At 29.7% G+C, this 17,848-nt stretch overlaps 1 protein-coding gene across 1 annotated transcript; it reads right to left on the bottom strand.

The window, feature by feature from the left end:
* Positions 1–2,663: 2,663 nt before the first annotated feature.
* LOC127137343 (uncharacterized) lies at positions 2,664–5,189 on the bottom strand. The gene is made up of 3 exons (XM_051063816.1): positions 4,692–5,189; positions 3,489–3,733; positions 2,664–3,306 (listed from the first exon to the last, which is right to left on the bottom strand). The coding sequence occupies exons 2-3, from the start codon at positions 3,729–3,731 to the stop codon at positions 2,818–2,820; spliced, it is 732 nt and encodes a 243-aa protein (XP_050919773.1). The 5' UTR covers positions 3,732–3,733; positions 4,692–5,189; the 3' UTR covers positions 2,664–2,817.
* Positions 5,190–17,848: the final 12,659 nt, after the last annotated feature.

Below are 17,848 nucleotides of genomic sequence, written 5' to 3'. Positions count from 1 at the left end.
CAAGCGGAGCGGGAAACTCGAAGGAAAGAATTGGAAGAATTAAAAGAGTTATGTGCGGTATGTGAGAGTGATAATTGTGTTATCTAAATATTTATATGTTTATTTGTTGTGCATATTGTGTCAATTCTGTTTTGTATTACTTTGTGTATTTTATGATGTAGAGAATCAGTGGAACCATACCACAATGTACAAATGAAGAGGATGATGCATATGATCAATTTCCTGGTAGAAATGTTGTACGTGGTGCAAGCACAAAAGAAAGTTGTTCAGCCCCCCCACTGGTAGAGAGATCCAATATATGTTATTAGCTCCTTCTGAAGAATCATATTCCAAAATTATGGCTTACGTTGTGCACAACGAAGAAGCGATAGTTATTCTTTCACTAGAACATAATCCTACGATTGAGGGGTTAAAGGAATTCTATGTGATTCTCAAAGATATAAAGGATGTGATTGGTGGAAACTGGTGTCTGGACATAGAGTTACTAGAAGTTTGGTACACGTAAGTATATCTCATTATATGGTACATTCATTATTTTATATAGAATTAATTCATCACGTATTTTCTGTACCTTGTTTAACCTTTTAGGTACATTCACCGTGTATGTATAGAATTACATAAATCGGATACTTATGGATTGTTGGATCTAATTAGAGTACGATTTACAAATAATTCTGCTAAAAACATTGAAGAACACTTAACATCACGAATAGCGAATGAGAAAGAATGCTACTTAGCATCATTCCTCAATAAGTGAGTAGTTTTATAATTATGGTGTCTCTATTATATTTAGTTTTCATGTTTTACCAAATACTAATTATATATGCTTGTATTGTTCATTTTCATTCAGAGAATATTATCAATTTATCATCATATCCCTTCGGAGGAATATGGTAACTACATTGTGTTCGTTACACAAAGAACTTGATCCTATGATGAAACAAATTATTACTAGGTATAACTATATGTGTATAAGACTTTTTGTGAAATTTTATCTTTGACTTTGTAATTATCTTAGTGTGTAATATTTTTAAATCATTTTACATTACGAAGCCAAGGCCTAATATTGAGCGGCCGTGGGTGAAATATTTGTATCTTAGCAAGAAGGTTTGAAAAATGTTTGTGAAATCTCGTAGTGAGAAGTTCATGGTTAGTACCATTGATATTTTCTGATAAATTTATGGATAAACCATGAAAGTTAATATTTATTCTATGTTTATAACAAGTTAAAAGTCAAGCGGGAAAGATGAAAAATTCCAAAAACAAATATCCCATAGATTATCCCGTGGGGATATAGAAAACTTGAGAAAATCATGATTGTTGAAAAAAGACAAAAACTAGGAGAGGGGGACTCCATGAGTTGGAAGGGAGTTTGATAAATTTATGTTACCATTCATCTTTGCAGTGATTGATCAACAATAACCCACGATCTCGGAAACACGATCTCTGACGTGTAATTCTTGAAAACACGATCAAATATCGAACCAGAGCTCTAGATATCAATTTGTTAGTGCTTGAGGCACTTTCAGTGAGGAGAGAGAATAAGAAAATAAGGATTGTATTATTGAATTGAATGATAAAGTTGAATTACAAAGTGCATATTTATATACACCTAAGTGACTTGACTACTAAGTAAAATAACAAACTAAGTAACAAACCCTAAATCCTAATTAGCTTTGGGCTTGAGCTACACAACTTAACTTGAATTATATCTAATATCTCAACAGTAAATAGTAAAACAGTTATAACCAATCTCGATTCTTCTTTTTCCTTCTTCTCTCTCTTTCGTAATACTAAATAAGATTTTTTTTGTTTGTTCAAAAAACTCAATCTTTATCATATTTTAATTTATTTTTGACGACATCAATTCACAACAGCTTCCATTAACTCTTTACGAAGAACAAAGGAATTACCTATATTAGAAACTTAGCAACCTAAAAAATTAACTTATAATCTCTAACAAATCTCCACAAGGTGCAATTACATGACTACCATGAAATGCTCCATTTAAGTTAGATTTTATTTAAGATATTTTAAAAGGGTTAATATTCAGAACAATTTTGTTTGTATATTTGCATGCACTTAAATCAAGTTCATATAGCAAACTTACGTATTGACATTATCATCCCTATAGCAAACTTATTTTCTAATTTACTCTTTACCATCCACCATTTAGGCCCATAAAATATAGCCGTAAGTTTTGTCCTTGTACTGAGTCTAGTAAACAAGAAATTGCTTAAAATAATATTTTTCCAATTGATGACAATTATGTTTGCAAAACAAAAACCAATCTGTAAAGCAATGATATTGATTGCCATTATTTAAACTTCCCCATTTGATGCTCTTATCCTCTTTGTAATGGTACATTTATTATTATTGTTATATTCTTTTTAAGCTAAAATAAGGTTGATGATAACAACATAGTCAAAATAAGAATTTGAGGCAAGAAAGGAATATTAACCTTTCTAATTTTATATAATATTTTGAGAGTGGACTTTCCTAATTATACACTTAAAAACTCACATAAAGCATCAAGTGATAGTACTATGTTTACCCTTTATAATAGCATTAAAGTTTGAAAATAACATGTTGATCATAAAAGTAATTTAAGAATAACTTGATACACTAACTCTTATCTATACACATAAAGTGACACACCCATATGAAGAAACTATAAATATAAGTTATCCATTTTATTGGAATATATGATCAATCACATGAACCATAGAAATTGAAGTGGTCCATGTTTAGTAAAGAGGAATCATAATCATAATCATAATCATAATAAAATACAATTAAACAAGTTAATTAAAGTCCCTATTTAAGCTTTAAACCTTGAGAAAACCAATGTGGCATATTTTTATCTTGATCATATGTAACACTAGAGCTGCTCATTGGTGTGGTAGGGTCACTACAATCTCCAATTCTATCTGATTGAAAAGAGACATAAGAATTTGGTAATGGAAGCAAATTATAAGACTTTTTCTTCTTATTCTTTGTTTGGTTGCTTCCTCCTATACATAAAGTTAAATCCACTTCCATATCTTCATCATCACAATCACTTGCTGCTGGCTTTTCAAGATCAAAATCACTTTCTCTTTTTTTTATTATCATATCTCCTGAATTGCTTCCACTTCTTTCCTTTATCATTAAATCCTCTTTCAAAATTTGGACATGGCTAAATGAAATTTGTGTTGGTTGTTGAACAAAATAACCTTGGTTCATAGGGGTCCAAAATTTATTTTCATTTTTGTGCTCATCCATTAGCATTTTTTGTACATTGTATACTCTATGAAGTTCCTTTACCTACAATTTTTCAAATACCAATTAATAAATTTTTCAAATAATTCAACCGCAATTGCAGTCACAATATAACAGCGCAACCCTAATTGTTGCCACATTATTAGCATGTGTGTTATTCTATTAAAACTGAAAGAAAACTTGAATTTTGCATTGTTAAGATAGAGAAAACAATATTAACATGATACCTGGTTTTTGAAGATGTCCTCGTGCATCTGCATTGTCTTTTTGATGGATTCTATGTTGTTTCGGTTAAGCTTCTTGTCCATTGGATTCTGCAAATTATTGACTCCAATACTACAATGATTGTTAATCACTTTCACTTCTTTGTTTTGATAATGTTCCCTGGCATCAACACCACTCAAAGTGAAGTTGTTGCAATCTCCTGAGTATGCTAGTGGATTTATGGAATATTCAATTTTTGTTCCCATTCCTGAAAAAAAAAACAATACTTATCAACTTATTTCTCACTCTTACCCAAATCATGACTCAGATACGAATATCAGACACCATATTGGTGTGTTGACTTTAATAAAAATTTTACAAAATTGAAATCATTGATTGTAATTATATTTATTGGTATTTGTATCACACAGACATTAAACACGACAATAATATTAATAAGTGTCGACATCAAACATGTTTTCCATCCGAAGTGCGGTGATTTATATGATTAATAACAAAATTGGAAACTTTTTGTAACTGATTTAAATGACTAACAAGACTATGCTTCAGAAAAATATGAATGAAAAACTATATAGCAGCGTTGTGTTTCGAATATCCGTGTTTCATAGATGTAAAATGATATTCTTCTCTTTTTTTTAAAAAAAATCTTTGAAGAAAAAATGGGAAGATAGATCTAAATATTCAAACCAAACACTAAATATTAATGGAAATCTTATTCAAGGATTTTTTTTTTCCAACCAACAAGAATTCAAACCATGATCTGAAAATATTTTTTTGCCAGATTTTGTTGCTACCTTTTTTGATGCACAGATTCAAACCATATATAGAAACTGTACTAGTTTGTTGTTTGATTAAATTTGTCAAAACAGAGAAAACTTTCGTAAATAAAAAGTGGAAGATGAAGTACTTAGAGAGAGATAATTTTCTTAGAAAAAGGTTCAAAAGTGAAAAAAACCAAACATTTCCAGAAACTTTCATGTTGAATAAATCAGTGAACATTAGAAGCAGGCATTTATGTGTGTCTGTCACTAAAACAACAAAAAAATAAAACCTCACAGGAAAAAAAGTGTCAATTTCTCCTTTGTAGTTCTCATAAAGCAAATCTCAAGTGAAAAGAAAAAGTTCACTATTTTCTTTCTTTTCTAAGAACAACAAAAACAAAACAATAAAAAAAAGTTGATGTAAAAATCAAAGATCATCATCACCTGTTGTAAGAAGTAGCAAAACTGAAGGTTTCTACGATGAAGTTCATCGAACATATTCTTCCATAAAGTTGATAATATAATATAACAAGTGGATGATTAATATTTCTATGGTTTATGTTGAATCATGGCTGGAAAAAGAATAGATTAAAGGACGGATGAATCCAAGCAGTGCATGAACATATGGAGAATTTGGAGAAAATTGATAGACAGCATGAAGACACTTGGCAGATGAAATAACAGTTTTGGTTTGAAACAAGAAGAATTAGAAAAATGGAATAATCATGTTGTTGTTGAGTTAATAATTTAGGTTTTGACAGGCTGTGAAAGAAAGAAGGAGGCAAAGGCAAAAGCTGGAGTAGCAATGTGTTTGTATATATCTTTGAGAGTTTGAATGATTTTGTGTCTCTAAGAGAGAGATATGTTATTATAATATAGTTGATATGAAGATATTGTATTTCTAACATATACTTTAGTTTATGACTAATATGCATCTATATGCACAATCACATCTCATTATATATATATATATATATATATATATATATATATATATATATATATATATATATATATATATATATATATATATATATATATATATATATATATATATATATATATATATATATATATATAAAGTTTTTAAATTGCATTCAGTAAATGCAATTTTGCGGTCGAAATATTGTTGAAAAAGTAGTTTTTTCAATCGCATCGAACCGCAATTAGAGTGTTATTTTGTGTGGAAAAGAATGGGAGAGGAGGGACCACAATAGTAATAATAATGAAAAGAAATGACAGTCCTAAAACATGAGGCAATGTAGGGCAGCAAACAAGATATTCCAGACAAAGTCTTGGTAGGACTTAATCAAGATATGTATCAACTATTAGTGCTTCTTTCTTTGTAGGACCTACCATTATTTTCTCTCTTCAAATTTCTTATTCTTTCCGTACATGCAGAACAATATCTACACTTATATATCTCTTTGAGTTTCAGATTGAGATTTTGAGATTGAGATAGAGATTGAGATTGAGATTTCACTACTCTACACAGTACTAATTATTTCAGGTGTTTTATTGAAAACAGTAAATTCCATTGGCTTGGGATTTGAAATTCATTATCACTACTTTCATATACTTATTCTAAACTTGTCTTCATAGATAGGATAAGATTAAGATTTAAGAATCATATATATGAGATTTTGATTATCCACATGACACATTTATTGATGTTGCATAAGTTTGATGTCAATCTCTAGAAGAAATAATGGACAATATTTTCAACTTTTTTGTCTCATAAATAATTGTTTTTTTTAATAATAAAGTTGGCATTTTTCCTTATACTATGCTAAGTTTTATGTTGGTTCTCATTGGTTATATTCATATCAGTCCAAACAAATTAGTGAAAAGAAAATTTTGTATCAACTTTGAATAGAGAAGTGAAATTTTAACCTACAGTTTTGAATTTCTATCTATTGAAGCCTAGAGGAGTGAGGTGCTATAAAATAATACAATGATTGAAAATGGGAAAGACTTTTAGAATTTTGATATGTTTGATAAAGGAATTTATGTTATTTTTTAATGTATGAACTAGAAAAAGAAAAGCATGGTCTATTGTGCATCCAATATGGATGTTCCCACTACATATGTGTCCCATATTCACCAATTTAGTGATAGTGTCACATCAAGGTTTTTAATGCTTATTCAATTCAAATATTTTGGTGTGATTTAGTTATTCTATTCTCTTTAATTTTACTCATGCTTAGTGCTAATTGTGAGTTTATTGATAAAAGAAATTATACAGATTCTTTTTCCTCTAATTTATAAAATAAATGTTCTTGTTGTTGGAAATAAAATGCTTTAGTGTTTTAATACTTATTTAGGAAAGTTATGAGTAAGAAAATTCTTGGTATTTAAGCATGTATATTCATCCACCTTTCTTTTTTGAAAATTTATTGGGAATCATATATTGACAAACTTAATTTTATTCTACTATACAACTCTGGTTCCATTGGCCGAAAATAATGGGGATATGTACAAGCTAAGGACCCGCAACTACACATACAAGAAGTCAGTTGTGGTATACCACTTATATTGCAAAGACTTACATGAGTCATTCACGTGAAAGTTGTAGGTAATGACTTATATAAAGATCAAAGACTCATCCAAAAAAAATAAGAGAAATATTACATATTCACTCAAATCTTAAGACAAGTGATATATGAGTCCTCTCATTTATAAAATGTTCAACCTCCATTTTTTAAACAATATGAGACTTACACAACTCACACTTGTTTTGCAACGGAAGGATAAATTCGGGGGGAAACTAGAAGACAAAGAATAGAAAACGAGTAATTCTTATTCAAAAATACATTTATCGAAGCTTGTTTGAACATGTATCAACTTATACCAACACACATAAATTTCGGACAAAGCTTTAATCGTTGATTCAAAAGAAGATGCTTAAAATGAAAATCAAACCATGTTAGACGATCGGTGAAACAAGATTTTATATATATATATATATATATATATATATATATATATATATATATATATATATATATATATATATATATATATATATATATATATATATATATATATATATATATATAAAGTTTGGACATTCTAGCTTTAACTCTCAGTAATTTTCATTCTGAAGGAAAACTTAACATTGATTTTGATACTAACAATTTGTTGAATGATGAGGTAAGGCAAACTTAACATTGATTTTGATACTAACTACTTGTTGAATGATGAGGTAAGGCGGAGGAAAAAAGCTTGAATAATCACTTCAAGACAATGTCTTTGAAAACAGAGGGTGGGTAAAAATCAACAAAATAAATGGCCTTGGAAAATTTCAAGGTAGAGCTAAATATCGCACTAGATTCAATTGTTATTACTGTGACAAACTCAATCATAAAAAACCTAAGTGTTGATTCTTGAAGAGAGGTCAACAATCTGTGATCATTCAATCTAACTAGATTGACCCGAAGAAAAAGAAGGAAGACATAACCACTGCTGTAGTGGCCTTTGATGACAAAAATGTAATTTTCTTATCGGAGAAGACAATTATTTAAATGTTAAATATGATTACTGTAGTTGGAGGATTGATTCAGAGGCATTTTTCCATGTTACACCTCATGTATAGTTTTTCTCATCTTACCAATGTTGAGATTTTGATGTGGTGAATATGGGAAATCACTTTAGATGTAATATTGTTGGCATTAGTGAAGTGTTACCCATTTTAGAGTATGATAATTATCTTGTGTTGAAGGAGGTAAAACATATTTCAGACATGCATCTAAACTTTAAATCAATAGGAAAGTTATATGACATTGAAATGATAAATCAAGACAAAAGCTCAAAAGAGGAAGTATGATTGTTTCTCATGGGAAAAATCAAAGTTCATTGTATAATATGAAAATAAAGATAAACAATGAAGATGTTGTTACTGTTTGGATTGGTTGCATTATGCAAAATAACATGGTATGTTCAAGTTGTTTATGTCAAGAAAAGACACATGTTGGACATAATGTTCTAGCTGATATGATACATCTGGCCCCAACTAATTTTATGAAAAAAGAATACATGTGGGAACAAATGTCCCAGCATGTGTGCAACATTTGGACCTTGTCAGTTGGTCAATATTGTAGTTGTTCTGCGTGTTTTTTTATGGTTGTTTCAATCATATTTGTTGCAGATTTGTTGTTATCTTTTAGCAATGCTTTTATGTGGATTTATTTAATTAGATTAGGCGTGATCAAATAAATTTAAATGGAGATTTAAATTTGAATTTGAATAAAACAAATAATATCTTTTGGATATTTTTGTGAAAGAAATCAAAACAAAATCTTCTATATTTCTATACGAGATCAAAGTTGCTTATGCCCATGGAAAAGTCCAGAAGAAGCATTGCTATTTAAGAAAGACTCAACCTGAATGTTTGAGTACATGTGTAAGGATTGAAGTTACCTAGTGTTAGGATTTTTCTTGAGTTCTTTGTTTGTGTTTATTGTACATCACGTTAGTGCCCTCATTCACATCTTAAGGCACATTCTAGGTTTGATTACTTGAGTTGTAATTCAACATTCTCTAAGTTGTTTATTGAAGGAACAATGACTTGGGATTAATGATTGAAAGAAAGTGAGACTGGTTCTCATATTTAGGAAGAGACCTAAATATAAAGTCACTAGGATTAGGAAGAGGCATTGAACATCATAGGGTTGGTGTTTCTATAAGACTGATTGTACTAATTCAAGATAGTGAATTTCCTTTCCTGGGTAAAGTGTCTCCCTAGACGTAGATGTAGTTTCACCGAACTGGATGGACAATTTTATGTGTTCTTTTTATTGTTTTTTCTTCATCGTCTTGTTTTTCAAATGTTAGTTAATTATTATGTAAGATTTTGAACACCCTTGCTTAAGCATCTAGTCTAATATTTGTTCCCTTAAGAATAAAATTTAAATTGGCATCAGAGTAGGCACCTTATTCTGTTTTGGTAAGCTTCATGGAAGATATTTTTTGGTAAAATGGATAACACTAAGGATAAAGGGTCATTCAACAGACCACGTGTCTTGGATGACACAAATTATAACTATTGGAAATCCAAGATGATTAATTTTCTCAATTCTTTGGACAACAAAACATGGAAGGTTATGGTAAAAGGTTGGAAACACCCTGTTACTATTTCTCAAGATGGTACATCGAGTTTAAATCCGAAGTTGAATGGATTAATGCATAAGATAATTAAGCTCTTGGAAATCTAAGGCGTTAAATGTTATTTTCAATGGTGTTGATAAGAACATGTTTGAATTGATCAACACATGCACTAAAGCCTAAGATGCATGGGAGATTCTCAAAACTGCTCATGAAGGTACATCCAAGGTTAGGATGTCAAGACTGCAACTCCTCACTACAAAATTTAAGAATCTGAGAAAGAAAGAATAAGAATCTATCTCTGACTTCAACATCAAACTACGTGACATTGTCGATACTTCCTTTGCATTGGGCGAGAAAATGTCTGAAGAAAAGTTGTCCAGATAAATCCTAAGATCTCTTACCAAAACTTGACAAATGGGGGTTGTTGTTCCTTTTTGGATTGTTGCATTATGCAAAATAATATGGTATATGTTCAAGTTATTTCTTTGAAGAAAGGATACATGTTGGACATGATGTTCTAGCTGGTGTGGCACATCTGCCCCCAACTATTCTTGTGAAGAAAGAACACATGTGGAAAGAGATGTCCCATCATGTGTGCAACACCTGACCCTTGTCAGCTGGCCAATGTTATAGTTGTTATATGCATGCTTTTTTTGTTGTTTCAATCATATTTGTTGCAGATTTGTTGCTATCTTTTAGCAATGCATTTATGTGGATTTGTTTGATTGGATTGGACGTGATCAAATAAATTTAAATAAAGATTTAAATTTGATTTTGAATAAAAAATAAATCATATCTCTTGGAGGTTTTTGTGAAACAAATAAAAAAAACTATATATTTCTGAACGAGATCAAAGCTGCTTATTCCCATTGGAAAAAGCCCATAAGAAGCATTTCTATTTAAGGAAGACTCAAACCTAATGTTTGAGTATATGTGCAATGATTAAAGTTATCTAATGTTAGAGTTTTCCTTGATTCCTTTGTTCTTTTTATTGTACACCACGCTAGTGCGCTCATTCATATCTTAAGGCATAATGTTGGTTTGTTTCGTTGAGTTGTAATTTAACATTCTCTAAGTTGTTTATTGAAGGAATGTTCACTTGGGATCAGTGATTGAAAAAAAGTTAGAAGGGTTCTCATATTTAGGGGGTGAACTAAATAGAAAGTCACTAGGATTAGGACGAGGTATTGAACATCATGAGGTTGGTGTACCTATAAGACTAATCGTACTAATTTATGATAGTCGATTTCCTTTCTTGGGTAGAGTGTCCCCCCATACGTATGTATGGTTTCATTGAACCAGGTTAAAATTTTGTGTGTTCCTATATTGTTTTTCTGCTTTATTATCTTATTTTTCAATTGTTAGTTAATTCTGGTGTAAGACATTGAACACCCTTATTTAAGGATCTGGTGCAAGATTTGTCCCCTGAAAAACATAATTTATGAGAGATCAATATTTCTCGATATAAAAGCAAAATGTTATCACACAAATGACATGAAATAAATGAGAAAGGTTTGGAGATTTTTTCTAAAGATATTCTACCAAACATAAAGATGAAAAATACTTGAATCATGTGATGATTGTATTGAAAGCAAGCAACACAAAATATTTTCTTAAAAATTATATGGTGCAAGAAAAAGAAAGTAAATTCTAGACCTTGTTCACTTTTATGTGTGCTCCATATCTAAAAGGTCCCTTGGCGATGATAAATAATATGGTAACTTAATTGAATATCACTCAAGAAAGGTTTGGAACTATTCATTTATGACTAAAGATCAAATTCTTAAAAAAATACATAAGGTTTGATGCTTTTGTAGAACGAGCATCTGGATGAAAGTTGAAATGTTTAAGATATGATAATAGTTAAGAGTAGTTGTGTCCATTTTAGGATTATTGCAAGATCCATAAAATTATATATGAGAAAAACCTCCTAAGACTCATTAGATAAATGTTTCAGCTGAAAGGATAAACATAATCATTGTTGAGAAAGTTGGACGCATGATTTCTTATTCTAAACTCCCAACATTATTTTTAGGTGAAGTAGTAACAATTGCATCTAATTTAATAAGTATATCTCCCTCAATACCGTTAAATAGAGATGTAGTAGAAAATGTAATTTGAAAGGAAACCTTGTTATGGTCATTTTGAGTCTTTAGGTGCAAGAGAAAATCTTTAGCTAAGTCAAAGGAATAAATAAACATTGATTCACCAAGAGATGAACTTGAGCTTTGACTATGGAATCATCAAAGACAAATATTGTTCAAATCAGAGATATGGTATACTAAAAATATAAGATGGTTCATTACATTTAATCTAAGAGACCAATGATCGCCATAGTACAAAATTTAAGGGAACAAATTTCTCAAGGAAATATTGATCATGGTCGGGAAATACAATCCCGCCAGATGGAGCACCCATATCATAAAGAAGAACATCAAATAATGCAAGAAGAAAAAATTGTAAACGATGATGAGGTTGAACAAGAACCTTAAGTGAAAAATCAACAAGAGCTAGACAACTGTCAAAAAGGTCCTTTTCAGATGAATATGTCAATACTAATGATGAAGAGAAAACTCAAAGTTTCATAGAAGTCATTGAGACATAAGATAATGAGAAATGGACACAATCCATGAAAGAAGAGATAAAATCTCTAAAGAAGAACAAAATGTATGACTGGATAAAACTCCTAAAATGAAGAAGGACATTAAAATAAATATGTGTTCAAACTAAAGTTCAAAGAAAACAACCTAAACCCCAAATACAAAACAAGGATTGTTGTGAAGGGATGACATCAAAAGAAATTCATATATTTGGAATAAATCTTCACACCTGTGATAATATGACATATATTAGAGTAATATTTGGTATAACTGCAAAATTAGACTTAGAGATAGAGCAATGGATGTTAACATTGTTCTTACATGGAGACCTTGATGAAGAAATTTATATGGATCAATCAAAAGGTTTTGTTCAACCAGAAAAATAATGTCGTGCGTGTCCTTTGAAGAAAATTCCCCATGGTCTAAGAATGGTACAAGAAATTTGGTATCTTCATGATCCAACAAAAGTTCTAAAGACGACATCTGACCACCGTGTGTTTGTGAAGAAAAAGATATGAAAATGGTGATTTCATCATACTTTTGTTGTATGTCGATGATATGTTAATTGATATAAAAATAAAAGAAACGGTAGATGAATTTAAGAAAGTCTTAAGCAATTTTTTGACTATGAAAAATATGGGTGCAGTGAAGAACATTATTGGAATAAAGATCATTATAGACCGATCTAAAATAATAATGTTGATGTCACAAAAAGACTAAATCAAGAAATTTCTTGAGAGGTTCAATATAATGGCAAACTTGTACATGTTCCACTACCTAGTTATTTAAAACTTAGTAAGACACAATGATCAAATAATAACTAAGAAAAATAAAAAATTAGCAAGTGTTTTATTCTTCAACTGTGAGTAGCCTTATGTACGCAATGGTATGCATAAGACCAAACATTGCATATGTTGTTGGAGTTGGATGAAAGAATTTAGGACATATAAGCAGATAAAATCATATATGACAAGTATGAGTTAGAAGGCTTACATTATTTGAAAAAGTGAAAGTTGAACAATATATATGTGAGATGACACATACATCAAATACTATATGTGAGATGACACATACATCAAATACTTTAATGTTTTGGAAAATATATGATATCTCAATTATATGATTGTTTGATCAAACATGGACGATTCCAACAAAATGTGCAACCATAATTTGTCTATGTAAATTGTATTTGATTGTGATTCTATCCCAAGTTGTAGAATCACATTAGAGTTAGACCTCAAATGTTATTAAAGCTTAAAATCTTGATTATACCTCAAATTATGGAAGGATGCCAATAAACCTTATTAAATAAGCATAAAAAATTAAATGGAGCTTCAACTTTTTCTGAATGAGATGTCGGTTATTACTTGAAGAAAACATAAAAATCAGGACTTGAATAAAAGAAACTTGCCACCCCAATCTATCATTTCTCTCTGACAGACAAAGATTGAAGTAGGACTATTCAAAAGTTTAAAAACAATAAAATCCAAAAGGCTTCAAGATTCCAAAATTGTGATTGAGAAAAATGCAAGGGCCACACAATCCTTGTATGTTTTTGATGATTAAGCTGCTTATAGATTTTGCTATTTATAACATTTCCTTTTATCATTCATGTGGACATGCCAATTTGTACTTATGTTTTTCAGTTCCTATCCAAAAATCTTCTTGGTATCTTTGAGATAACTCATAGTCTTGTTAAAGTAGTTAATACTAGTACTACATTTGATTCTGCAAATTGCACACAAAACAATGCACACGCATCATCTATGGCATATTTGTGACTTAATATGTCGATTGTATTTCTATTTTAGATAAACTTAGAGGGACCAATTCAATAATTATCTCTTATTCAAGTTTTTTATAATGACAAAATAATTATAAATAAAAGTTGATAACCATCTAGGTAAAAACACAAAGAGGTATAAGAACAAAAACCACTAACAAAACATCCAAACAATTAAAAATCTAATTTCGTATATTCATATTAGAATTCATATTGTAATCATCATCAACATATTAGAACTTATTAAGAAAATAATCTAATCACATACCAATACATATCTTTGAAACAAGACAAATATTTGATCGGTTAGAGTTTATTAGAGAATAATAAAATCACATACCAATACATATTTTTAAATCAAACCAAACATTTGATCTGTTATTAAATAAAGCAGAAAATAGTTTTCTAAAGACAGTTAAAAAAAATACATAAATTCATCTTTAATTTATCTAAAAATCATTTACACACAAAAATTACTCTTCTCCTCCATCTAACAATTTAATTTTTGAAACACCATTAAAACACTTAATTCAAGTATTTTTCACTTTTTCTTTTATTATAGCCTCTCAAGGGTAAAAGGCCATATACTTTAGAGTTATTTTAGGTAAATAAAGTTTTATTAATAAAAAAGTTCATAGATCATAGTTTCACAATATAAATTAAGATAAGGCGCATAGCATTGTTGAACAAAGTTCGTATGATATACAATCTTTTATTACTCTATTTATCCAATCCAAGTATTGTATATATTTAGCCATTAAGTCAAACCTTTATTATATTAATTTTCCCAATCCTTGATGTTGGATATCATGATGCATTAGCTTATAAAATATCTAATATTTGATGCACTCTTATTGCTATTATAATATAAATAAAATAATAAATTTATTTGATCAATTTTGATTTAAAATATATAGATATTTATATTTAAGATCAGAGAGAGTAATTTCAATATGTCAAGAGTGCAGATATATGCAACTTCACATCTTATTCTCTAAGCATCATATACTCATAAATTTCAATATTTAAAAGAAAGGCAAGTGCATTAAATATTAAATATATTAATAATTAAGTTTAGCACAAGGTGTGCCATAGAATAAACAAATTTAAACCTATATGATTGAAAAGTATTTTAGATTTTTTAGAGTATAGTTATAATAATTGTTAGGTTAAGAAGTTGATGTGTGTAGGTTGGCCACGTGAACCATCCACATGCCAAATGGGACATGACAGTCAACAAAACATAGAAATAGAGATAGAGATAGGGATTACATTACTACAATCATGTCTTGTTGCTCAAATCAACACCTACCTCAGAAAGAAAGATATATCACTATCTCATTTATATTTTTGGAGGATGATGTTTTTCTAATAAAATATAAATCACCAACTGACTGGGGGGTGTTATAAAAAAATGCTAAATTCAAAGATGAGATTTATCCTAGATAGCTATTATGAAGTATTAATTATTTTATTTTATTTTTGTAAATTTTGATAGATCCTTTGAGGATTTGAAGTGTTTGTTTTGTTTCTATGTATGGTCAAAATTAGATTCACCTCCTTGTTTGTGGGATTTAGATATGATGTCAACTTTTATAGGCTTTGAAATGAGAGATACATTTGAAAGATATGTTTACTAGCTTCAAGCTTAAATAATGGGAATTAAAAGAATTTTTATTTGTAAGAATCTGTTAAGAATTTATAGCCTTTATATGTTTAACGTTATAGGGTAGATAATTGATTTATTTTTCTATATTAGAATATTTATTGTTAATTTAGAAAAAGAGCTTAATGTTTTGCATAAAAAAAGATTATAGAGTAGAGAATAAATATTTATTTTAGTATAAAGAAAATGAATACAATTAAAATTTTGGAAAATGTTACATTAAATTGGACAACAAAAATTCTTAAGAGAATTTTACATAAACTTGGCTTATCTGATTTGAACATGAATTTGTAAATTTGATTTATAATTTAGAGTTAAATTTGATCCGGTGCAAATCATGACAACCAACAACGTCGATTTACAGAATTTGTCTTTTGAACCATCATTCCTTAATCATTTCACCTTTACAAGTCTCATGTTTAGGATGTTATGGACTCTTTGTAGTCTAGTCCGATATGACATTAACTTCAATCACGTGAGATGCACGAGAGATCTTTAATCATTTCACATTTACAAGTCTCATGTTTAGGATGTTATGTACTCTTTGTAGTCCAGTCCGATATGACATTAACTTCAATCACATGAGATGCACGAGAGACCTCATATAAGGTTCGGCGAGCTGGGACACATGTTCGGCACATGGGAAATGTCGCCACGACCAAAGATATTCTCGGAGGTAGTCATCCACCGTACTCCTTGATGGAGCGCAGTAATATTGGTCAAGACTGAGAAAATTATGTCAAGACTCAACACGTCCCACTAGGTTAACGAGGGTTATATATATTTACCTCAATGTTAGACCAAATCATCATATTCTTTAAAAATCACATGCATATGACTTATTTCTTGACTTTTCATACGCAGAGTATATACTGTCGTACTCACAAAAAGTACAATTGTTGTTCACTATGAAGTCTTGTAAAATGTTCTAGAATCACACATTTTCAAGAGTTTTTGTTGACCTAACTTTTGTTTCATAATGGTGTCCACACACGTTACATCCATTTCTGGTGATTAAAAATCCTATTAGAGATGTAGGCCGATTTTTATGAATTGCGCCTTCATAACAAAAATGTACGATAGGAAGAGAGAGGCCCTCACGAGCATGTCAACGCCTTCAACATACAAATGGTGATCATAGACGCACCAGAATCACTCAAATGCAAACTCTTCTAAAAACATTGAAAGAGACGGCCTTACATTGGTACGTGAATCTCCTCATACTATTGTTAACCAAATGACTCCAAACACAGGAGGAGGATGTGATATACAGATTTCCAAAAAAAAAAATTATAAATTTTTTATTTTATTAATGTTAGAATATATAAGAAAGCGGAGAAAAAAATTATAATAAAATAAATAACTGAAAGGGAAAGAGATGAAGGATAGAAAATTATAATAGAGAATTATCCTAGTTTATCCTAAACCACATGGCCTTCTCCGATTCTCAAGAGTGTCTCTTTGATATTTCCACTAAAATAATTTTGAGCTTTTCACATGATGAGTCTAAATATCTGTTGACAACAACTTGAGTTTTCACACATGATCAACCCAAAAACCTTATAGCAACAACCTGAGCTTTTATAGTTCCTCACCTTAATAACCTTCACCAATCTTTTTTTTTCCAGGTTTAACTTGCAACCTTCAACTCTATTACAAATATATTACAAGATAATTATACTCTTGAATAAATACTTCCAACACAACATCAATATAACAACTCTCATATGAGAATTTTCACTCTCTTAATACTAAGGCAACTAAGGTGAAAAAGACTTTAGAAAAGAATGAGAGCAATGATGATACAATAAAGTTTATATTCATAAAACTGATGTATTTTCAAATAAGAAGAAACCTTCTTTATATAGAAAAATTATTAATAAAAGGAAACAATTCATGGGTCATTTTAATGAATTAATCAATTAAATATACGTGTTAATTAGTTAATCAATCTAAATTAGGAAAATTTGAAATACTATGTCACTTAATTGATTATCAACCCCCTTAATGGTTTAGGAGACATTACATTTTGATTTAATTGATTAAATAGATCTCAGACATTGTAATTTACCTTCCTAATTGATTAACTAAGCTTTTAATCAATTAAGTGCTTTTTCGAAATGATTTTAAGATGCTTTATAAAAAGAGAAGATATTTAAAAACACTTTGTGCATGTGTGTGCATTGTATTAGTACCTTAAGACTTATTCTTCTTACTTTTACAATTAAATTTATCAGAGCTAGGAAAAATTTTAAGCACGTGACTAGACGAGCTTTCAAACTTTCACTACTTTGAGTCCATAACTTCCAGACTTCAAGCTTTCACATCTTTAAGTTCACAAACTTCAAGATCCCTTTCTTATTTCAGTATTGACGAACTTTAAATTTTATCTTATTATAATTGACTGATGAGGCTTTAGATATCTCTTTCTTGTTTAGATGCATCA

The sequence above is a fragment of the Lathyrus oleraceus genome, chromosome 1 (genome assembly GCF_024323335.1).
Source record: "Lathyrus oleraceus cultivar Zhongwan6 chromosome 1, CAAS_Psat_ZW6_1.0, whole genome shotgun sequence".
Taxonomy (NCBI): domain Eukaryota; kingdom Viridiplantae; phylum Streptophyta; class Magnoliopsida; order Fabales; family Fabaceae; genus Lathyrus; species Lathyrus oleraceus.
The sequence above is the reverse complement of the archived record's forward strand: the minus strand, read 5'-3'. Positions and strand labels throughout refer to the sequence as shown.